The sequence below is a fragment of the Phaenicophaeus curvirostris genome, chromosome 10, assembly GCF_032191515.1.
Source record: "Phaenicophaeus curvirostris isolate KB17595 chromosome 10, BPBGC_Pcur_1.0, whole genome shotgun sequence".
Classification (NCBI taxonomy): Eukaryota; Metazoa; Chordata; class Aves; order Cuculiformes; family Cuculidae; genus Phaenicophaeus; species Phaenicophaeus curvirostris.
In genome coordinates, this window is record NC_091401.1 from 3441452 (window position 1) to 3466901 (window position 25450).

At 43.0% G+C, this 25450-nt stretch overlaps 1 protein-coding gene across 1 annotated transcript in view; it reads right to left on the reverse strand.

The window, feature by feature from the left end:
* The window catches only part of ARHGEF4 (Rho guanine nucleotide exchange factor 4), a 115526-nt gene that overhangs the window by 82713 nt on the left and 7363 nt on the right, over window positions 1–25450 (reverse strand). Inside the window, exon 3 of the mRNA XM_069864971.1 lies at window positions 19636–19765. Within this exon, the coding sequence (XP_069721072.1) occupies window positions 19636–19765 (130 nt within the window). The remainder of the gene's footprint in view (window positions 1–19635; window positions 19766–25450) is intronic.

Here is a 25450-nt window from a genome sequence, read left to right on the forward strand (position 1 = left end):
TAGATCTACACAATGTGTGAATTGCTTGGGCTTTGAATATCAATGCATTTTAAATAGTGATTGAGTACATACAGGTACTGTTTAACCTCTGAAAATCCACTAAGGCACTCCCAGTTACGTGGCTCTCGGGTCCTGGATCAGTGCTACGTAGGGAGCCAGGGAATTCCAACCTGCAGTAGAGTCAGAGCTCTTTCTGTGGTACTTGAAGCAATGTTTTTAGTCTATGCCCCAGCTGTGTTTTCCTTTTGATTATCTTACAGACAGTGCTTAGCAACCCCCACGAGATTGTCCTTGTATTTAGGCTTTGTAGGAGAGGCAACAGGGCAGGAATGAAGCTAACGTTCCTGCCTGCCACAGGGAGCACACAGAGTTAGTAAGTGCCAAACCCCCTTTTCTCCCAGCACTCCTATCTACTTCCAGAGCTCCACCGGAGAACCTCCCAACGTTTTGCTGCCTCAGGTGATTTCACAAGAAATAAGCAGTCTAGGTCAGTGTTTATGGGATAAATGCTTTACTGCAATGCTTTAAATTGCATAAGATCAATTGTTGGATCTATGTCTTTTGTGCAGTGCGGACTGGGTGACAAGGGAAGACATTCACAACTGAGGGATGCTGCATTTAAACTGGGTTATCCATGGAATTGACTCACAAGTGCTCATTCTAACAAGCACACTGGCCTCTCACATAGGTTTCTGGGATTAATAATTACACTACTGCAGCCCTGAACAACAGGCTGTTGTGTCCAGCATGGCAGGTCCCTTCTGTGCCACGACTTGTTACTTATTGAGTGGTAGAAATAGAGAGGCTGAATGAGTCTCAGTGTATGTAGTACAGAAACCACACATAAGGCTCGATCAAAGAGCACATACCCTCAATGCTTTCTAGAGATACTTCAGACAGATCTTCAGCTCTGCGTAAACTATTTGTGCGACCAGATCCCTTTCACACACACACAAAAGTCTGGCCTGGCACATGCCTAAGGCCATGATACAGCTAATATCTGACATTTCCCTCAGAAAAACAAAATCAAGGCTGAGCAGATTTTAACTCTCCCACTTCCTACTGGCACGCTTAGCAGGTACAGAGACGTGCAGCAAGAGGCGACCATCGTACCCCAGAAACAAACATAATACCCTACACTACGTAACGCATACCCCAGAAATATCAAACACTATTTCAGAGCTTTAGGCACTGAACACTGTCTGTACAGGTATACGTCACCAACAAACCATGAACTACAAGATCCACTGCAATTAAGCAACTCTAACCTGCCTCGACTCCACAAAGCTTCCTCTCCAACTACCTGCTCACCTGATCAATAGGAAGTAACTTCTGAAGCCTGCAGTGACCCCGCAGTCAGCGAACCCTGGACCTCAGGACCAAGGCAGGAAAGATTTGCTTCTGCTTCACGTTTTCAGAAAATTTCATCTACCTACGTCCTTTGCCAAAGAAAGCACTTGCCAGATAAAGCTTCAGATGTGATACCAGTCACTCTGCTACCTACAGAGAGGATGATCATTAAGGTGATTAGGACTGAAAAAAACCCCAGGATATTAAACTCAGCTGGGACTCAGGTGACAACCAGCTCAAATGAGACTGCAAGGAAAACACAGATGTACTGGAGTGGGCCCCGCAGGTGTTATTAATGCATTAGAGCACCTGACATGCATGGAGAGACTGAGCAACTAGGATTGTTTGGCCTGCAGAAGGGAAAGCTCAGGAGGGTCTTGATGTGTATGCACACCTGGTGGGAGGGGATGCAGAAGGCAGAGCCAGACTCTGCTCAGTGGTGGCTGGTAAACTGACAAGAAAAAAATGGATACAAACTGAAATACGGTAAATTCTATTCAAACATAATTTTTTTTTTACTGTATGGGTGGTTACAGCCTGGAACAGGTTGCCCAGACTGGTTATGGAGTCTCCATTACTGGAGAAGTCCCAAACTAAACCGGTCACTTGCTCTAGGTGACCCTGTTTTGACCAGGGTGGGGATTAGGGTAGACAGTGTCCAGAGGTCCCTAAACAATTCTGAGATTCAGAGTGGGAGGAAGACCTTCTTTAGAAGCCCTGAAGCAGAACTAGAACTTTCTACAGAAGGTAGAGTTTTCAGAAGCACCTACTGCAGAGGACGCTTCAGTGCTCCAGGACTCTGGAAACAAGAGCATGATTAAGGAAAATCAGAATCAATCAGCTAGGTTAGCATCCTTGCCAAGTAAAGTGGTACAGGGAGAAGCTTCCATCCTTCATTGCTGCCTGATCTGAGGGCCAATACTCCAGCCAGCACAGTGAACCATGCAAGTAAAGGTACCATTAAAAACCTTTGTTATATGTAAAGGCTGGGAAGAAACTGGAAGAAATTACTTCTGCTCTTGTCTGCGTAGAGTTTGCGCTTCACCAAGACTCGTTTGCTGAGTAGCGAGAACTTACTGAAGTGTCCCCTCTGCTCAGTATGACAGAGGAACTGGGTCACAGTTAGATGCAAAGTTAAAGCACTGTTGCCACTGTACATCAGTGAATGTTCTAATAGAGCGTAAAGCACAAGAACAGGTGACAAGTCCTCTCTCAAGTGGACAGAATGATCCTCCTCTTCCCTAATTTGCACTAAATTCCCATTATAAAAGAAAAAGAAAACAACCCAGTAGTCATTCTCACATTTTGTTTTTATTGCAACTGGAAAAAATCTCTGCAATCATGATGGCTTTTTCAAAACTAAAAACTAGGAAGAGGCAAGGCAGTGTCTAAGAGTTATCTAGGGCAGATCATCACAAGTGGTTGCCTAAAAGGTGCATAAGCTGTCATGTATACAATAACTTTTCTCCAGGGGTGATGGTCAAGTGGGAGAGATGATGGGAGCCAAGTAGAAGTCCTAGTTGTCTGGTGCCTGCTCTGACACGATCCAGAAAAAGGAGCACGAACCCAGGTGAGCATCAGACCGTCCTTCACCTGTGACCATAGCTGCACAGGAGAGAGCTTGACCAAACCCGCAGAATTGAGCCCGTGGCGAGTACTGATGTTAGACCAGCATAAAATAAGGCTGCCAGGCCCTAGATTTACAGCGCTATAGAGATTGTGGTGAAGCTCAGAACCAAGACCAAAAATAGCCCCAAATAAATTATTTTTCTAGAGCTGACAGATCCAATCAACAAGTTTCAGTACAGATGGTTTCTGCATATTTTTAATTTATTCAGGCTTTTAAGGCTGATAAGAATGCCACATTTCAGATTGATCCAAATCCACTGTTTCAGGGTATTAGTAACGCTGTGTTTTCATAAAAAACCTCTTAAAAGGTTTATTGTCAAAGCTTCTTTCAGGCATGCAGGGTAGGTTTTTGCCTTGAGCAGGATGTACCATCAGTGACCTCAAGCTGACATGCAGCTCGGCTCGGGGAGAGTGCCCTCCTGCCAGAGCACCAGCCGAGTCAGCAGGAGCTGAGCCAGCTGAGAAGCTGCTCAGTGCTTCAAACAAAAGCTCCAGAATTCATGCTATTATTTGCTTTTCCAGGTCACTCTGTATTGTCAGAAGCTGAGACGCTTTGAATACATCCCTACACTAAAATCTGCACAGGAACCACATGAGCAGCTTTCCCTGCTGTAGGACTACAAAGCAGCCTGGGTCTGGAGCTCAGAGTGCCTCCTGCCTTCAGCATCCTGCTGTAATCTTCCAATTGCAGATACCTGACAACTGAAACCAGGGTCAGGTCTGAACACTGCAGGTGTATATTTTTTCAGATAACCTCCCAACTGACCACTTCAGCTGCAAGTGCTGAATGGGGTTGCTGACTTCTGTGATTCTCCTAAGCCTTATAGCTGCGCTGTGTCCCAGACTATACAGTAGAACAGAACAGCAAGTTATCCCTTAGACAGCGATGGAATTCACACAATGGAATGATTTCCAGCAGCCCTTTGGGTGCACCTGAGCAGATGAAATTCATTCTCACTGCGTGCTGCCACTTAGAGCTACAGCTGAACATTTAGTTCACTTTTTTTAATTCAATAATTATGTAGACAGCTTTTCCTCCTCCAAACTTGTACGTGCCTTGATTTTTCTAAACATCACTGCAAGGAATAACCTCAATGATAACTCCAAGAACGGGGAGCCACGTCCAATTAGTGTATACATGCTGTTTGTAGTCTTCCTTTTCTCCTTAAAAGGACCTATGAATGGCAGTTTCTAAATGCCAAGTGTGTCTTTCTGCATGTGGATCTGAGTAGTGAAGTTGGTTCATGCTTAGCTGGGAGCTTTCGACACCTGGCATGGAAAGATTTCATTGGCAGAGGGAGAGTACAGATAGCTTTATCCTACCCATTGAAACACATAATTTGGTGTTAATATTTGGCCTCCTAGCACATCATCGTTTTGCCTACTTTTTAAAGGAGACACTTTGAATAAAAAAAAAGCTAATTTAAAACTGCATCATGGAAACTATTTCCATTAGGCAAAAGAGAAACTTATGCTATTTCACTCCTACATAGAAATACATCTCTGCCAGCTATTATGAAAATATGGCCAGTCTTATCTTTATTCTCAATACAGAACACTACAGTGATGTTATAATGGTTTTTTGATTTTAAAAAAAAATAAATCTCTGCATTTTCCTGATGTTCCAGAAACAAAAACTTCCTTCTCAAGTTATTTTATAAATACTCATATGCGATTTACCTTCCAATACAACAGGATGATACCAAATACCTTAAAAGGACAATTAAAAATGGATCTCAAATTATTATTAAGGGATCTAATAAAAGCCTAAATAAGAGTTTTGTAAGAAACCTTATCCTTATCCATCAGTAGCTAAACAAATTTAGAGACCAAATCTAGAAATGCCCATTTGCAAGTCATCTCACAGGCAGTTTTGATAACAAACATGGAATATTCTAAGGTTAACCGGTGGATGAATGTATAGACACACATACACTCAAATATGAGTTAAAAAGAGAATTCAGATTAAGAATAGTAAGGACATTCAAAACGATATGGATTTTAGTTCTTTGTGCACCCAGCTGCCTTGGGCACACGAATTGCCCCTTTTTACACTACCTACATCATTCTGGGAGGCCACATAACACAGAAATCTGCCTGCACGTGGGGCTGATGCACCAGAACATCCACAAGCGTTCCTTGGGATACAGCACAACTCAAAACCGGCTCAATTACTCTAGCAAAGCAATTACTCATTCTTTGCTTGCGCTCCATGGCAAAAAAAAAAAAAAAGTTAAGTGGGCTCTTATGAGCCAACATCATAGTGCAGGGAATCTCTGCAAAATTCGAAGGGATTGAGAACAACAGCAAAACTCTATACCTCTTCAGGCAAACATACCCTGTTGTATTTGTAGTGACAGCTGCCAACACTTGTATGTTCACACAATGTAATCCAACACAGTTAACCAGGTGCAAACCATGGTCCTATCAGCTTATAGCAAAGCTAATGTCTTGCTGTCACAGGCATATACAACACTTCACAACAGATTTGTTAGAAAGGCGCGGCCACAGAAGGCATTCAGTACTCACAAAGAGAGCTCACCTTCAGACTGCCCAGTAGAACAGTATCCTGTGCAGTTTAGTGCACCAGCTTCTCCCTAGCACTTTTAAGCAAATTACTGAACCAGTTAGTTGGTTTAATAAACCTCAGACTACAAAGGATTGTTATTAAAATAGAAACCTCCACTGACCCTCAGAAGAGGGCTATATTTCCCTAATCCTTCAAAGATTCTTCTTGTGATTCAGATGAATTGGAGAATAAGACCTTAATAGGGAATAAGCTTAGTTACACACAGCTTAGTAAGCTAAAGGATACACCCCCATGGCAAAGAAAAAGCATGATTGTTATCTGTATTGGTTAACCTAATAGGTTAAGCAGTAATAGTGAAGCTTCATCACGTGCAATCAAAAATCATAGACATTCTCCAAGACCACTGGGCAGATACAGTTTGCCAGCACATGTTATAACTTGCTTTTTTTTACCTACATGAATTACGTCCGGATGACCCAAGTGAAGAGGCACATTCAACAGTCACTCAAAGCCTTTGCATGTCTACCCAAGGTAGAGAAAGGATGGGTGAGGTAGGTTTCATGGTACCACCTTATTCCCCTCCTGGTTATTCTCTAGGACCACACAAGTTTCCTGTTGCAAGAGGTGTGATGCTGGTAGTATTCAAATATTCAAATCAGGTGGCTGAAAGACATTTCACTGCCATCTGGGAAGATAATAGCAACTGAAGCACGACCACACCCGAAAGAAGAGTTGGTCTGAGAGACTACTTTTAAAGGCAGGGGAAATCTTTGGGGAAATACAGACTTAGAAGATGTCACATTCCTCAGGACAGGGAATAATAATCACAACCCAAGTGTTCTTTGTGGGAGTTGTTTTGAAAGCAGAGAAGGAAAAGAATGAAGGTGGCATACCTGAGCAGGGTATACACGTGGGGAAGTGTCACTAGCAGTGCTCCCAAACACCTGCCTTTTTTTCCCTTGCAAACACAGTATCAGAAAAGATGGAGGGCACAGGTGATGAGAAAAAGCATTTATTCCTTTTAAAACAAAGCCAAATAAATTTCAAGGGAAAGTCAACTAACACCACCCTCTAAGACATTAAGATGTAATTAGAACTACAAAATAGCTGAACTTACAAAACCTGGTTCTGTTGCAAAAAGAGGTACAGAAATATTTTCTACCTACATTGACATTATTTTCTATTTTTTTTTTATGGAAAAGCAGGATGCTAGAGATTTCTTTAAGTGTACTAAAAAATGTGTCAGGTGGCCAGTTTACATACATTTTGTCTTTATTGAGAGTGCATTCACTAGAATGAACTCAGCTGCTCACTACTTGCTTATGATGCCAAGTCACAGTTCAGCAACACTCAACATATTATTCAATAGAAGTATTTTCACATAAGAAATCTTTATTTAATCTTTAGGGCAGCTCATTTACTTAATCATTCAGCCAAGGGATGTTCCCTATGAGGACAGGCAGAGAGAGTAGGGCTTGTTCATCCTGGAGAAGAGAGGGCTCCGAGGAGATCTTATAGCGACCTTCCAGGACCTGAAAGGAGCCTACAGGAAAGCTGGAGAGGGACTATTCATAAAAGCTTGTGGTAATAGGACAAGGGGGAATGGATATAGGCTAGGGAAGGGCAGATATAGACTAGACATTAGGAAGAATTTCTTCACCATGACAGTGGTGAGACACTGGAACAGATTGCCAAGGGAAGTTGTGGCTGCCCCATCCCTGGAGGTGTTCAAGGCCAGGCTGGATGGGGCTTGGGTAACCTGATCCAGGGGGATGTCCCTGCCCATGGCACCGGGGGTTGGAACTAGATGATCTTTGAGGTCCCTTCCAACCCTAACTATTCTATGATTCTATGTTAATCTCGTAATTCTTCCTCAAAAGTTCAACAACTCCCTTAGATTTACTGAACTGTATCAGTCACCATTACAAATGAATCCACTTAGAGTGGAAAATTAAAGTTGATTTAGCATGGATTGTTGTATCTTTTTAAAAGAAAATAGGAAATCATTGATCAACTGTTCATCAGAAGATGAGTGGAAGTTACTCTGGCAGGTGACACAGGAAACACACAGGGAGCAAGGGAACACATAGGACACACTACGAAGCAATCAATGAATGTGGCTGAAACATCCCAGCTCACCATTTGCCAAGTCAAGGGTGAAACATAACATCAACATGCTGTGGTGAATGCTTTGAGGCACTAAGTATTCCCCCCCACCCCTCGGTCTCCTTTGGAAGCATTCTGAAACACTCGGAACCTTAAACCAATCTCCCATTGAGTGACCTCTTTAACTCCTGCTGACTATGTGACCCAAGAGAAAGAAGGGTCAGTGGAATTATGCACTGCAGTCCATGAACACAGCTGCAGACACCGGTACCAAAAAAAAGCAGGGCTAGGGAAGAAAAATGAAAAAGAAAGATCTCAAAAGAAAATCTCCTGCCAAACAGAAAGGATATAAACCATTTGCCACAGTTCTATTACTGGCTCCCTCATCAGCCATAGTAATGAAAACAATGACTTGAAAAAACCTTTCTAAAAGAAGTATTTTTTTTGTTAGAGCTCTAAATGAAAAGAAATAACTCCCCACCCATACCTCACACACAAAACTGTACAGCCTACACTTCAGTGCACCTCTGCACAATTCAACTGCTACATACCCACAAATACACGGAGGAACTCTATGGGAAACTATGGCAACTGCTACTCCACCAAGTTGTGATTCCTCCTTTGTCCCTACCTTCCTTCGCTCTTCTATTCCTTCCCAACTTGGACAAGCAAAAGAATAAACAGAACTATTAATGAGGTTGGGACTGACCCTGAAAGAAAGGAGTTGGAAAAGCAAGGACCTACTCACAAGCTTGAATGTGGAAATATTCTAAAGGAAACAGATTTTGGTAGAGTTGTACAACAGTGATGAATGAGGTACACGGAGCACGAGCCTAGGACACAAAGTTTTGCCTAGGAAACCAAGATTAGAGTGCCTAAAGTGCCAATTAATCACTTGCCGGAGCACTGTCACAATTGACTTTAATTTGGATTCCTCATGTCTTTTTGTCCAGCTGAGATACGTAAAGCCTGATCTCCAGAACTGCTGAGCAACTCCAGCTTCAGATCAGTTTCTCACTGGAGTATTGGAGCAGCCAAACATTTGAAAATTGCTCACAAGTATTTAAAAACAGCAATACTAAGCAAAGTAACAAATTTTATGTGCTTTTTTGTGTATCTGAAATCAAACTTAGAAAGGCTCTCAGGCCCTCTGTGAGGATACTGTTGCTTCCAAAGTCCTCTGGCATCTTCAAACGGAGAGCCTGTTAGAAGTGCAAAAGCATTCTCTCTTTTCATGCTTACATTTAGCCTCAGGGAGAAGTGCCTCCTCCTGTAATGTAATGTATATTGACATTTAGACCAAAAATGCCATGGATTAATATTAAAAAGAGTAGAATTTTTCACTTCGTACAAGTCTGAACTACTTTTTGTGCACAGCTTTTTCAAATACCATTTGCATGGAAGTTTCTGCTGTAACAACGGGTCTTTTCTTTCAATTCTGTGCAGCATTTAACTTCCCCTCTTGATCAACATATTACAAGAAAGCCAACTCCAAAAGAAAAGGAATTATACTTCATTACTGGTTGCCTAGGAAGACTATTAACCCAAGACAGCATTTTCCTCCTTACGAAGCTGGGAAAATGCTGCCTGTGATCTCTACATAGGGACTGTCACTTTATGTTTCTGAAATCATACCTTGTCAAATGTATACACATGTAAACATACATACACATATGTCTTTTCAGTATCTTGATACATAAATTATGTAAAAGAGCAATTCAAAGGGCAGCATTCCAATTGTTCTGAAGACCTCGCACTTTCCCTTTCACCTTCACTTTTCAGACACTTCAGTCTGGTTTCTTTCTGATCTTCTCTGAAGTCTTAGACTTAGCAACATTCAGTGTGAAGATCCCTATAGACAAGTTTATCTGCCCACTGGGAGAAGAAAAGCCAAACCCTGTCTGCTGAGTCCACCTATCCCAGCCTTAAGGCCACTACTGGAAGTCCAGAATTCCTTTAAAAAGAGAAAGAGATCAATTCATCTTCCAGAGCCTTTTTTAATGCATCATCAGGCAGTTCATAGTGTTTCCACACGGTTTGTACTTTTCTTACACCCACTGATTTCTTGACGTGACACATGCCAAGATGCTGGAGACTCCCTGCTCCTCCAAGGTGAGGACATTGCCATGGATTCCAATTACCAGTACTCTCATCCACTGGCAGCCGCTCTTGCTCCTGCTGTTTTGTTCTTTGTTTGTTTCAAGCAGTGTATTAAATTCTACCATTAAGAAACATTATTTAGCCCATGCCTCAAAGAAATCCTGCCTCACTCCTCTGACAACCACTTGGTTCTCCTTGGCTCTCCTACCACAGCTGCCTTAGTTTAATCCGAAGAAGAATACCCATAGAGCAGAAACAAAGCAAAATACTTTTGGGAGACACATTGCTCTCATGGTTTAACCCTAATTCTGATCTGAATTTTGCTAGTAGTTAAAGGAAAACTTCTTGGACACCATTTGCACATCAGAAGGCACCAACCACAGTACTTTTAGGCAGCAAATATCTTGGAGTGCAGCAATCCACTCATTATTGTTTTATCAGTACTGTAGTTATGAAACTTATTGGTTTCTCCCTGTCCTCAGTCTGTCTCCAGACCATGTTCTAATCTATTCTATTTACTCTCACCTCTGCATTTCCTGCTAAACGCATGCAGCACCCACAAAATGACACCATGTTTCACAGCCTATTGAACAAGAACATCGTCAAAATGGAAGAACATTTAGAAAAAGCAACCTGGCTTCAATGTTTGCTTCTGCTATCAACTTCACTTCTTTTATATTACTGTTTGTAATTTGTATCAGCTGACCTGATAAAGCCCAAGAATGCATCCATGGAGGACAGCAGGCAGCAAATACTCTAAGACAGAGGAGACCAAACTACCACTATCACCCTGTATGCAACTCTTTAAGTAGTAGTTTGAAAAAGGATCCTATGCCAGGTTTTTTCATGCCATTGTCAGAGCTATGCAGGGTATTATTTGCATTCCCAGTTACTGGAGAAAATGAACCAGCAGTTTCTACTGAGATATAGAATTGCATCCCCTTGCATTTGCAGCCCAGATCTTTTTCCTAAACAAAACACCAATAGCCTGATCTCACTCTGTGCCTTTTTTCCTGCCCCTGGACTCTTAAGAATACATTGTAGGTGTTTGGTGTTTCTTGGCCACCTGGAAGGTCTGGTGTGTGGGTTGGCAAGTCAAACAGGCTGGCCACCCTGCTCTAGTCCTTGCCTGTACAATAGTGCAGTTACTTTCATTTCAGCAGAAGAGTCCAGAGCAGCAAAGGAGATTTTATTAAACAGCCTCAAATCTGCAGTAGAAGATGGAATTACAAGACCTTTCAATAATTAAAAGTATATGTGACTAAAGCAGATTACACAGAACAACAACTAAAATCCTTCCCGAGCCTTGCCTCTAGCTGGTAGCACCGAGTATTTTTACTAAGGAAATGGCAGTCACTGGTGGCCTTGAAGGCACTCGTCTAGATTTATCTAAGAGAGGAACTAATTTGCTGCAGCTTTCCTAAAAATCTCTCTAGACAGCAACAGTCAAGAAACAAACTGAACAGCTCCACAACCACTGGCCGTTAAAATCACTGCCAGGCTGCTTTGCTAGCGTCGCCTGAGAATGAGAAAGCCTCTTTTCCATGCTTGGCAGTTCAAATATCCAAACCTTGAACAGGCATATCAGTGATTCAAAACTAGAATGCCAGATCCAGGCAGGCTGAGCCAAAACGCATCCAGGCTATACCAACACACCTCCAAAACCCTCTGGTGCTAAAAGGAATTCAACCAAGGACAGGAAAATAGAGACCGAACTTGAGCAGCTGGCTCAGGGAACTGCCTTTCCCTCTTTCAGTACACGGCAGTGCAAACCCACCTAAACCTCTTCTGTTGCACAACACCTTGCTTGGACATCTTCTAAGGGCAGCAATACTCTACATTGGCATTTATATAAAGAAATGCCAGCTCTGAGGTTGGACTCCATATAGTCAAGCTGAAATAAGAAATGCTGTTGCAAAAGGAAAGGACAGCTTTTGTCAGGTAGAAGCCTAAGCATGGTTTTCAAAGCCATTAAGAACCTATTTCTTGCCTCCCGACTCAAGAAGCACATTGAGTCTGTGGTATTTTGGCTTAGCTGTATGTCTGCAGGGAGGACAAACAGCAAACAGTGAATAATTTTCCTTTTTTTTTTTTTCGCACAACTGCAAGACTGCATTTCTCAATTATATACCTTACCCAGAAGGTTTGATGGGTTTCTCAAGGTCAGTGCAATATCACAGGGCAGCTTAATAAATAAATAAATAAATAAATAAATAAATAAATAAATAAATAAAGTCCCTTACCTGTGGCAGAGTGAAGACTCTCCAAGCTCCAGTAACGGGACAGGACGCCTCTCATCCCACCACCACCACACACCACCCCACTGCTGTCTGAATCTGAGCCTGGTGAGAGCCCAGAGCTTCCACTGCTACTGCAGTTTTCTCCACTGTGTGCCCCACTGGACTCACTGGGGCACTGCTGGGTCCTCATGCAGGCAGGTGAGAGGGAGAGCCAGGGGCTCTGCTCTGCTCCAGGAGGAAATGGGCAAAGCGCTCCGGAGCTGCTCCCAGGGCAGTGGTACCTGGCAGTGCTGTCTGAGTACTGAGCTAGATTCCTATCCTCCTCTCTGCTTCTCTCGATGCATCCTGACATCATAGGGGTCCACTAAGGAGGCTCCCTCTGTGGCAGCTCGACTGCTCTCAGCTGCAGCCTCTAGCAGCTGATTTTTATTAAAGCTGATTTCAAGGCATTAAAAAAAACAAGGGTGGAACAGAGATCTTTCCTCCTAATTTAGCAGAACTGTCAGATTAAAAATAAATAAATGGGAATAGTAGAATTTCATGCTTTTTAAAAATGCCCAAGTGAGAGAGACCTTGTGTTATCTGCTTCCCCTGAGAACTCAGAAAGGACTTAATGTATAAACTAATCATGCTTACAACTGGCTGTGGCTGCTGCTATTAAAAAACTATTTTTGTAAGTCCTCCGAAAAAGAATTAAAAATGAAATGAAAGCCAGAAAACCACAGAGTGAGATTTGGGGAGGCTGCAGCTGGGAGCTTTGAAAAATCACTTAGCATCCGCTCCCAGACTGTAGACCTGGGATGGTCTTTATTTCAGAGTGTGATTTTTGTAAGAGACCTCAGTCCCAAGTGAAACGGCATCAATAACTACTTTTTAATTAGAAGGTTTTATATTCTCATTACCTAACATGTGATGCAGTGTGTCCCTATAAAATGAATTGTGAAATAATGACAGTTTCCCAAGAATGCAGAAATACCTGCGCTGTTTAATAGCTTGGAAACACCACAGAGGTTGTTTGATAAAGGACATTTCCAGACAGCCACTCTGCTGAAACACTGCCTTACTACAGCAGATTTGTTAAACTATCAAGATCATTTAAGTGTAGCCACATGGTTTGTACAACGTGCACCAGAAAACATCATAAAACTTCTATGCTAGTTACCAGAATATATGTAAGACCAGCACTAAAGCACTTCAGTGTGAGATTATCCAGGTCAGCTTAAAGTTAGCCAGGTGAGATTCTAATTAGGGGTTCGGATCGAAGTGAACAAGGAGCTCAGCTCCACTAGCGTAGATGGGAGGATGAGAAACAAAGGGACAAGCTCAGAAATCTAAAACTGCTCCTGCCACGTACAGAGTGAATGTGTTTGTAGGCACCCAAACCCCAAACCAGGAGGCTAATTTCACAAAAGCATTGAAAAGGCTTTATTTACTATTTCTGTGTAAGGTAATTCTATCCAAAGTAAATAAAAGCATATTATTGTATGGTCATCACAGCCTGCTCTGACACAGAGATCCCTTGGACTTTGCCTCATTACCTGTGCAACAGCAGGGTTATTTTATTTCAGTAAGGTTTCTGTTTTACTGAATATTTCCTAAAAGGAAAAACCTTTGCCCCCTTCACTGCAGGTTACTACAAAACATCCAACAATGCTGAACCACCTTTTGAGTCCTTAAATATTTCAGTCACTCTTTATAAGAACAGCTCTCTCTTCAGAAGTAGAGAGCACTTCACCCTCTGTACTCGTAGCAAAAATAACATTTCTAAGTGACCCGTAACAAAAATATTCCTTCAATTATCTTCTGAATGTAGCTACTTAGACCAAAATATCTTCCTCTGATGCCTCCCAATACAGAAATGGAAATGTGTTCTCAATTTGATTGCAGTAGAACCACTCTTCTGCATTGATCTGGTCCTTCCAGGGCCTCCCAGAACTGCCTGCATTAACGTATAAATTGCGAGAAACTCTCTTTGATCCTAATAATGGGGGAGAAGGCAAGTGTTAACAACAAAGATGAATGCAGCTGTGCTGTGGATGCTGAGCACAGGGCAGTGAGAAGAGGAAGGGACAGCGCAACTCTTCAGAGACCAAAAGGGCTAAGGAGAGATCACAGTTCAGTCCCTATTATCCTCCTCCTGCTTCTTGAAATCCGTGCTTGGTAGATGAGAAGTGAGCAAATCCCGTGTACCTATGTATCTCCTTGAACGAACTACTAAACCAGGCAGTATTTACAGAGGCTCTGTAGCAACTGCCCTTGCCTGGGATATCTCTGCCCTCGACCTGCTTAGATCACTCCATCTGTTCCTCTGCTAACCCTCCCTCCCACTCCCTGGATCGATCGCTCTTGGCAAATGCCAAAAGATGTTTATTTGGTGCCAGAGACAACGGTGCTGTAGCCCTAGCTGAAGGTGCTGCAGAGGTAGGAATATTGTGTGTAGATACTAGACAAGCATTTTCTATCAGAACGGAGAGGAAAAATACGACAATGCCAGGTTGTGGGAAGCAGAGCTCGAGACTGTGACCTATTACAGAGGGCTTCCACCTGACTACAAAATTATTTTGTTGTTGTTAAATCAACATAGAGATTTTCTTCTGTGACACTAGAGAGAGAACTTAGCTAAAGTTGCTGTAGCAGGAACTGGCTCAAACTACAGATTAAGGATCTCGCTGCACAGTCATACCACGGCAGTCAAGTTAGCCTGAGCCTCGGACAACCTGATCTGAAAGAACTGCTGGATTTTTTCATCTCTATTGGGTTCTTCCACAGTCTTGTAGCTTTGAATAGCCATTGCCAGAATCATTCAGGATTTGCTAGGATCTTTGTTTTAACTCTTTGCCCCATGGAAAGCTTTTACTGGTATGCTGAACCTTCCACCTCAGTAGTTAATGCATGCAATGCCACTCAGCCAGCTAATTTTCAGGAACTCAGCTGTCACTTGGCTCAGCTTTTAACATTGGCTGAAAATCTTTGAGTGAGCACATGTTATTAGAGGCCTCACAGAGCGTAAATATTTGTGGCTGTTGTTAAACACAACCAAGATTCACATAGTGGGTCTAATCTTTCTGTGATTCAGAAACAGAGCGAAAAATATAGAAGGCAATAGGATTACTTTTTTGCCATTTAAATTCAACAGTACTTCCATGGGTAAATGAGGATGGAATGGACATTTCATGCTACAGCTACAATGATACACTTCAGAGAACTTGCATAACCACTTTTTTCTACGTCCCTTCAAGAACTAAAATGACAAATATGAAATAAATAGCTCAGTTTGTTATTTAGCTGAACTACAGGACTGCTAAATATTTATAAGACATAATGAAGTCCTGTTATTAAACTAATGTTTTCCCTCTTGAATAGATTTCTCCAGTGGCTGTCAAACATTTTCACATTAACTGTTGCCAAGTGTGAGCTTAACAGCCCATCTATAGCTGGGAAAGGAAGATAAAAGTTGGCCACATGACATTGAGTAAACAAACAGTCCCTTTGCCTCTCAGAAATACTTTCCGCTACACCAGTGAGGCCAGAGGCTAACCCAGTATCATTACATGGTCACTGTTTTCCAGACTATCCACAAAAGATTCATCCTCTGAGAACTTGGCTTGCCTATTCCTATTGCCTATGCAAGATTTCCAAGGCCACCAGCATGTTCATCATCAGTCAGAAGGAATTTGTGCCTCTTTGGTTGTCATCACTGACACCAGCACCAAGGTGGAACTCCAGGGCACTTACCGCAGATACCCAAGAGCAGGAAACTGAAAGATCACAGGCTGCTTAAAGCTGACAAGACACAGGGAAAATTGCCAAAATATTCAGTCTGCGTTTAAATAATTATTTTAAACAACACAGTTTTAAGATCTGTTATAGCACTGCTACAAGCCTGATCTTGAAACAAACTAGTTACAGGCATCTCCCTCTATGTGCAGGAGTTTCAGGGTTTATCATATCCATGTGGTTTATGTTCATATGTGTGGCCCTATCTAAAATTTTCACAGACTCTCTGAGAGGTAGCATGGGGAAAACACCTTGCAATTGTCTTCTGCTGAAAAGTCCCTATGGAAAATCTCAGAGATGGGAGCATCTCCCGAGAATCATAGAATCATAGAACCCCTAGGTTGGAAAAGACCTTTGAGATCATCGAGTCCAACCATACCTGTCCACTACTAAGTCATGTCCCTAAGCACTTCATCTGCCCATCTTTTAAACACCTCCAGGGATGGTGACTCAGTTACCTCGCTGGGCAGCCGTTCCAGTGCTTAAGAACCTTTTTCGTGAAGAAGTTTTTCCTACTGTCCAATCTGAAGCTCCCCTGGCACAGACTGAAGCCATTCTCTCTCGTCCTGTCACTTAGCACTTGGGGTAGTAGTTCCCTCTGCCCTAGTCCCGTGGGCTAGCAGCTCCCATTCCCAGAACTGCTCATCTCCTGGCTTCAGCCCAGTCATAGCTGCATTCTCACAGCTGTATCCACTGCCCATCAAACAACTTCCCAGAGACAGCCCCAATTTTAGGCAAGGTTTTCAATTTACAAATAAAGATACATCAGACTTGAGAGAGAGATGAGAAAAGAGAAGATAGGTAAAATAGCCTAAAGACAGACTGGTTCTCTTGTTGTCCAAGGCTTCTGTCTCAGGTATGGTCTGGGCCCTTCCCTCTCACCCCTTTCCTGGGATGATTCCTAAATCAAATTGGCTCTCAAGATCTTCAGAGGCTGCCAAAAATCAGAAAAGCATCTGCATGTCTACATTAGGAAGTGGCTTGTTTCCTACACTGGTCTTTCACACTAGCTCACTCTGCTTAAACACTGTAGTAAATCAGGCAGTGTGGAAGAAATACATACTCTGAGGTACAAATGAAAATATGGGAATAACCAGGCAACTAAAGGGAAGAGTCACATAATATTCATCAATACTACCTGCCAAAGTGTGTGGTGCAGCCAAGAAGTTCCTTCCAAACATTCCCAATGTTTAAACAAGAAAGTTAACCCCTCAGGGGATCTCGTGTGTGCTCATACACATGTTGATGGGGGTGTACAACTTCTGTAATTCTCTCAAGGAGGCTTGAGGCTTATTGATCTTCACTGAATATAGAGATTAACACCACCTTAACCGCTCTTTATTTTGCAGATGTTAGAGCCATCTACTGGTTCCTTATAGTTTTCTCAACTGGCTGATCTGGACAGAAGAGGTGACAGGAAGGCAGGCTGCAAAACTTGATCAGTGACCAAGAACACCACAGCATGCCTGATCCCAACTGCTGGGAGATCCAAATGACAGGTTTGAGTCTGCCTCATTTCTCCCAGCACGGCATAAAGGCAGAGAGAACAGTGTCTTGGTGCTCCAGAGCCAGTGACTGGTCAGAGTAATATGCACAGCATTAAAAAATTAAGCTCTTCTAGCACTCAATGTATGTTCTAGTTGGGACTTAAAATAATGTGTTTGTGTGCAGCTAAGCTCTCGTCCTCAGGTAATGGGTAGGTGCATGACAGAAAGCTCCTAGCCATGCACAGCACCTTTTGGGCTGGGATCATGACAACAGTCTTTTCATGCCTGATGAGCTAGAGAGGGCTCCAAAATACCCCATCCCCCACAGTATTCCCTGCACATGGTGACCAGCTGCAGCCTTTGGGAGTGAGAGTTTTATCCATGTTTTCAACATGGAAGTATGTAGTATGCATATTGTGCAGTACTTTAATCTGGTGTCTTTTATGACTAAAGCATATGCTAGGATCATTAATGCAAGTAGTTGCAGCTTTAGAGTTAGTTACCTTAAAATTAGATAGAATGGATTTCTCATTTATATTTCCTTCAAATGACCTACAGCTCTGTCAAAAGCAACAGGTATTGCAACAAAGACGTGCAAGAATCAAAGAGGGAATTCCACTGCACTGCACTGCTGCTGCCTCAAGGACGTTCTGATCTGACAATTTAAGAGTATTGCTTCAATAATTTGCAGTTTTCCTCCCAGCCACATCCTGCCACAAGAACAACACATGCACGCACACACCACCCTCGAAAGGCTTCACATGAAGCCCACAAGCAGCAGCTAACAGAGATGGCTGTGGTAGAAGCACTACAGCATTTCCGCTGCTTGTCAGTTTTCTCAGCTCTTTTCTTGAGCTATTCTCTTTAGCTCTTCTCCACCAGCAAGTTTGTGGTGGTGGAAAAAGGGTTCGGCTGCATTTCATTTGTTTTGCTACATTTACACAGAAGTTCTTGAGGTTTGGGCTCAGGTCTTAGTATGAAGTTCACTTGTAACCACCTCAGGAATAAATTGTAGATGATTTGGGTTTCATGCCCCATTTCTAGATAGCATATAAACACCTACAGCACTACCAACTGGGAAATCAACTTTTACTGCCCCTATTCACCCTCCGAATTATTTTTTTTTTAACTCTCTCAGGTCCTTGTTGGGAACGAGCATGAAATTTTTATCAGCTGTGACTCAGAATTTACTTCTATGACAGTGACACTTAGGGATTAGAGCTAATGCCAGAGGTGCACAGACAACTTGACAACGATGGGTTTCCATCAGGGATTTTCAAGGGGTAAAGCTGCAGCTTTCATAAATCAGCCAGGGAGCTGGTCCTAACTATTGGGGCAACACCAGATGCTTGTGACAGCAAGTGATCAAAGCCCTCAATGCTGAGAGAGCAGAAGCAGGGCTCTTGACAACATGATAATACATAGTTTGTTTCCTTATTTCCAGACAAAATCTCATGACTCTGCATGAGTGTCAGAAAGCAAACCAGTTTTCCTTAACAAAATCCCGTGACCATTCAAGCCTGATGTAATTAGCACAATGTTAAGGTCCTTTAATTAGGTAGTTCCAGTAGTGTTCAACCTATGGTACAAAGAGACTTTCTGAGGCAGAAATGGCAGCTTGGCACCCAACAGTGGTTGGTTGTTCCTGGCTTGATTACTAACCACCAAACAACTCCTCCGCAGTCTGCTTTTCAGATCCCACCCCAAAGGGCTATCACAGAGATATCTGCAGTGTTTGGGTAGACATTGGCAGTTGCAGAATTAAAAAAACCTGGCAAAGATACATCTCACCATTTAATAATCTATGTGACTCACATTTTAATTCTGATAAGTCATCAGAATTCTGTCAGTCATCAGAATGAAATAGACATGATACTTCATGCACATTTCTCATGAAAACGTGGCATATTTGTTCTTTAAGATGATTTATATAAAGTACAAGAAACTTCTACAGGCTCATTTAGTTGCTTTAGTGCCTAATTAGCAGCTTGAGAGGAACGTCACCAAACCCACCTTAGTGCTCAACAGCAAACAGAAGACAGAGAGTCTGTTTTGACTGCAGAAACCTAATTCAAGAGTGTGATATATAGGACATCATTCTAGCTGAGACAGAGTTCTGGTGAGAAAACACAAAGTTTCTACATCGAGCACACTATCATTGGCATTAGTGATATTTTCTTCACAAAAAGCTGACCACTGCCTTTAAGCAGCACCCTGGTTATTTGCTGAAGGATAAACCAAACCAGAATATGAAAAAAAAACCAAGAAAGATCTAGCTCTAAAGCAGACTTCTGCTCAGACACTGATGCAGCATTCAGCATAAATAGGTTAGGATGCCTAGGACATAGTTTCCATACTTCTAAACCAGAGCTTAATTCTCTCATAATTCACATCCAGCTGAGACTAGTGTACGCACCAGGAGAGGAGACGCGCCGTTTCCAGCCCACGCAGTCTAAGCCTGTCGGAGTGCTCTGGGAAAATGGATGCAGTTTCAGTGGTAGGATGTCAAAGGCAACAGCAGACGTGATGGATGGACTTATTCCAGCCTGCAACAAGAGAAGGGAAAACAAAGGCAACAGACATTAAACTTAGCTGCCCTGCAGGGTAAAATATGGCATTTATCATGGAACACCTCTTTCCACCTCTGATGCCTGCTCATATAAGTCAGTAGTATGTTAGTAGACACGTGTGGATGATTACGATCAGAAAGATTAGAAAACAGTCAGAAGGCAAGGAAAACTGCAGTATAATAAGAACAGCAGAAGTGGGTAATCAGCTACTGGACTCGTCCTTCACATGCCACCACAGACATCTACATTCACAGAAAGTTTCACTCCTCCCTCTGAAGTGTGTCTAGTGGGAGGGGGAAGTGTATCACCCCAACAAGTCGTCTCTCCAGCAACAGAACTGTTTCCCACAACTTTAGGACTAATAGGTCCTGTACTGAATTTTAACATGTAAGTAAAGCTTTTCCCTTCAGAGATTTATTGGTACTGGTCCCCAGCTGCATAGAACACTAATGACAACATTCTTCTCTTCAGCTGAAGGTACAAATAGGATCTCTTGCTCTCCCCTCTACCTAACTGATTGATTTTACAAAACTCACAGAACTTCATGAAACTTTTGTCCCCCATGCCTCCTATTGCTGGCACTTGCAGAAAATACCACACGAGTGGAAGATCAGCTGGTCAGTAGCCCTGGTCCCATGGGCACAGCCATTTTTCATCTCTCTATCACTGATGCCCTTTCCTTTTGCTTCTGTAACATTAAGTTACACCACATCCATCCTCTATTAAACCAGGAGTTTATCTAAGATCTTTCCTTCTCCCTAATAGCCCACGCTATGTCCCATTGTCATAGAGTCTGCTGATTAGCCTTGATGCTGAAGCCTCTTCTTTAGAAGATGGTAGTTTGCTAGAATCATAGAATCATAGAATAGTTTGGGTTGGAAGGGACCTTAAAGCCCATCCAGTTCCAAACCCCCTGCCATGGGCAGGGACACCTCCGACTGGGTCAGGCTGCCCAAGGCCCATCCAACGTGGCCTTGGAGACCTCCAGGGATGGGGCAGCCGCAATAAAATGTCCTTCCAAAACTAAACAGCAAACTAAGCCCACTGAATACTCTCACACTGCCCAAGCAGCTCTTTGTGCTGAAGCTCTGTGCCTGGTTTGCTTTATTCTTCCTGAAGTTACTTTCCTAAAACAAAGATGCCACAGCCGATACTTTGGCGCAAACCACCATCTCCTGAGGGACAGCATGAACCACGTTCAAATAAACCTGAGCAGTGCCTGTTTGTCTAGAAGAGTCACAGCAAAGCCCCAGTGGGGCTGCATGAGCACATGCTCTTCCAGTGACAGTGAAATCAAGTAAAACAGGCGACTTACTGAGCTACTGTTCTGGAAATGTCAAAGGTAAAGTCTAGGTTATTTACATAGGTGATAGGAAGCATGGACGGTTGAGTCACCATCCCTAGAGGTATTTGAAAGACAGGTAGATGAGATATTTAAGGGTATAGTTTAGCGGCAGATAGGGATGGTTGGACTCGATGATCTCAGAGGTCTGAGATTTTCCAACCTGGTGATTCTATGATTCTTGTTCTGTTTAAGACTAGGAAGCAGAATACTGCCTTAGGGCTGCTTCAATAAAAACTTCAGGCTTCATTTTTATCAATCTCCAGGACATCAGAACAAATTTCAGGTACAAGTATTGCTTGATATCTCTCACAGGGGATCCAGGCCTGTACAACCCAAAGCCAGGAGAAGCATTTTCAGAGATGTTAGTAACACGTGAGCAGGGTTTTCCCCAATCTACAAGGGAGGGGAGAAGAAATGAGGAACCAGAGTGTAGTAAAAACCCTCTTGTATACATTTTCTGATATAGGTTCAATGTTGTTTTTTCTTTCCTATGCTCTTAGGCACAGCAGTTTAGTCCTTGGGAGAAGCACCTATCCCTGTTGTGTGTCTATGCCTTGTCAGGTGCACAACAGGGGGAAACTTATCCTATTCAATGCCCTCTCCCAAGTGTGTTCATTACCTTCTGGAAGCGTGTCTGAGGTGTCTACAGTGCTCATTACCAAAGTAGCACACAGCAAAAACTTAATTTTCTCTTATTTCAGATGGGATAAAATCAACTTTCCAGGAACTATATTCATGACAACAAGCTAAATATCTATTTTTCACTGCTTCTCATTTCTCTTTCAAAATAAAGGAGAGAGCTTTTTCTGCACTGTACCTCTGGGTATAGTCTCCTGCTGAGCCTTTTAGGAATCTCTCTAATCTGGCAGTGCAGAAACTGTGCTGTAACATATGAACGTACAAGCCATGTCTGTGCTTCTATTGCTGTGCACTGGAGAGGCATCGAGCTTAACAGCCACATTTTAACTTTTTGTCAAAGCAGGAAAGAGCTGGATAGGAACAGACAGGGAGTTCAGAGACATCAATAAAACTATTTTTGCAAAAATAATTCCCCAAACCAGAGCCCATTGCCATTACAGCATTACACGTACCAGTGGTTCAGGGCATTGTCTTTGTTCCAGCTTGGGAATTTCTACTGCATTAAAAATACATGTGAGGACCCCAGGCTACACCCTGAAACTCATCACCATGTGAAGGCCAAAGCCTATGACCAAGCAAAAGCAAACAGATTCACCCACGGCCCTTGGAGTTTTTTTTCTTCTGCTTTGGGGGGTGCTGCCTTCAAAGACTTGCCACCACCAGTTAAATGGTAACACTTGAATGTATAAGATCAGAAGCCGGTCAGCTTGTTACTGGTAGCATTTCATTATAAGGGACAGCTGGGTCAAGCTTTGAGTTCAACTCTAGGGATTTACACAGACTGTTCCCATTTAAAGCAGATGAGCAGCTTACTGGACCTAAGCAAAAAAAAAAAAAAACACCCAACAAAAAAAAAAAAGAATGCTTATAGAATTCTTTAGGACTAGTATTTCAAGTAGTTATTGTTCTCATTTAAAGAGACTGCTTGTCCATCTTCCTCTGCATCCCAACTATCAGCCCTCAGGGTAGCTTTTCATTACCACTAAACACATTTGTGTACATTGATCTGAAGGATAAGAGCTGTTTCCGAAATCAGCACTTGAAAAATCAAGAATTTGTTTCCTATTTCTCCCTGATCTGACCTATTAGGTTGCTTCCACAATATTGCAGCATTACATCACCTCATATGCTGATCTGATCTTGACTTAACACAATGCGACTTGTTCTAACTGAAGCTACATATCCCAGGGCAGCCGCGTGTCAGAAAACATCAGACATGTAATTTCAGATCTCCAAAGCCCCATACAGTTGCTTCATTCCTGTCACAGAATCACAACAAACAATGAGCATCTTACAAAGCTTCTTTTGTGATAACTGATTCCTCCTTATATAAAGGGAATAAGCATCCTTCTGAAACCACCCTTGAACACTGAAGCCTGCAACAGCACTCCCAACACACTGGGGAGTATGAATAATTATTACAGAAACAGAGCATAGCAAAAGCAGCAAAAAACACAATGGGAAAAAAAAAGAAACTACACGATGACTATTATAAAACACAGGCCAAAAAATGCAGTTCATAGAATCATAGAATAGTTTGGGTTGGAAGGGACCTTAAAGATCATCCAGTTCTACCTCCCTGCCATGGGCAGGGACACCTCCCACTGGAGGAGCCCTCTGATCATCCTTGTAGCCTCCTCTGGACACGTTCCAACAGTTCCATATACTTCTTATGCTGAGGATTCCAGAACTGGACACAATGACCTCCAGATGAGGTCTCAAAAGAGAGGAATAGAGGGACACAATCACCTCCCTCACCCCGCTGGCCACACTGCTTTTGATGCAGCCCAGGACATGGTTGGTTTCTGGGCTGCGAGCGCACACTGCCAGCTCCTGTCAAACTTCTCATTGACCAGCACCCCCAAGTCCTTCTCCACAGGATTGCTCTCAATCACATCATCCCCCATCCTGGATTGAAATCAGGGATTGCCCCGACCCAGGTGTAGGACCTTGCACTTGGCCTTGTTGAAATGCATGAGGTTCACACAGCCCCACTTCTCCAGCTTGTCCAAGTCCCTCTGGATGACATCCCATCCTTCTGGTGTGGCAACTGCACCTCTCAGCTTGGTGTCATCTGCAAACTTCTGAGCGCTCAATCTCACTGTCAATATCATTGATGAAGATATTAAACAGCACTGGTCCCAGTACAGACCCCTGAAGGACACCACTTGTCACAGATCTCCATCTGGACTTTGAGCCCTTGACCACTACTCTTTGAATACAACCATCCAATCAGTTTCTTATCCACTGAATGGTCCACCCATCAAATCCATATTTGAATTTAGGGAGAAGGTTGTTGTGGGAGACCATGTCAAAGGCTTTACAAAAGTCTAGATAGATCACATCCATCGGTTTACCCATGTCCACTGCTGTGGTTACCCTATCATAGAAAGCCACTAAGTTGATCATACAGGATTTGCCCCTGGTGAAGCCGTGCTGGCTGCCATTAATCACCTCCCTGTCCTCCATGTGCTTTAGCAGAGCTTCTAGGAGGATCTGTTCCATGATCTTCCCAGGCACAGGGGTGAGGCTGACAGGTCGGTAGTTCTAGGGCTGTCTTGTCTATCCTTTTTAAAAATGAGTACAACATTACCCTTCTTCCAGTCATCAAAGACTTCTCCAGAAGCCATACAGGAAACAGCCCTTGAGTTGCAAAAGGCCTCTCAGTAAAACTAAACATTGTGCTCTCTTGACTTGCTCACAAAGATAAAAGCTGCCAATAACGTACATAACACACTTAAATCAACAGAAACAGCAAAGCCCAAATATACAGACACACTACTAGGGCCTGTACACCCCGTGGGTAGGTGATGTTAGAGGGTAACTCAAGGAGCACAGGGGCAGCTGCAAACCATTACACAGCCGATCACAATTTAGAGGTAAATTTGTACAAGAAAATAAGGGTGGGATGCTTAAAGGAGATGCTGTTTTCTGGCAGCATCAGAACGTGCAGTCAACCAGCAAAGCAGCCAGCAGTCAGGCTGTGTGATCTGATGGCTCCAGGGAAGCTGTTGAGGCAACTGGTCGTTCCCCTTAGAAGCACTAACGGTCACAGTGCTGGCCAACGTACCCTGCAGCACGGGCTAGATTTCCATCGCTACCCATGCATGTCAAGGAATTGTAAAAAAATATTTTTAGCACATTTTATTGGCTCCTGTTTATCACTGAGCCAGGGATTTGTTTGCCCTGGCTTATTTCATGGCTGTACAGCATGAAGCACTCGGAACACTGAACAAGGTAGAAAAGTAACAGAATTAATTTACTTTTAATTGCTTTTTAATCTCAACAAGTCCATGCCTCAGGAGCCTTATTCAACAGGCAGCAGCAGGGCTGAGCCAGGGAAGCATCCTCACTGAACTGAGAGAAGGCAACACATCACAGAATCACACCCAGCACGCATCCAAGCTCCAGCTAGTGATGTTTTGTACTGAAGAGACCTACAGATACAAAATAGCACAGATATTTTTAGCCCTGTTTCTTGAGGAGGGGAGAACTGTGGGCAGATTTTCAGGGTAAACCCTGTTTCTGGAACTGTCTTTTTGTCCCTGGAGTCCACTGGCTGTCATGGGAGGTTCTTACATGGAAACCAATATGAGTCAGCGGGTTTACTCCAGGCAAGCCACGGTGGGGAAGCTGAGCTGTGTTAGCTGAATGTTCCTCCCCTTGCCACCCACAGA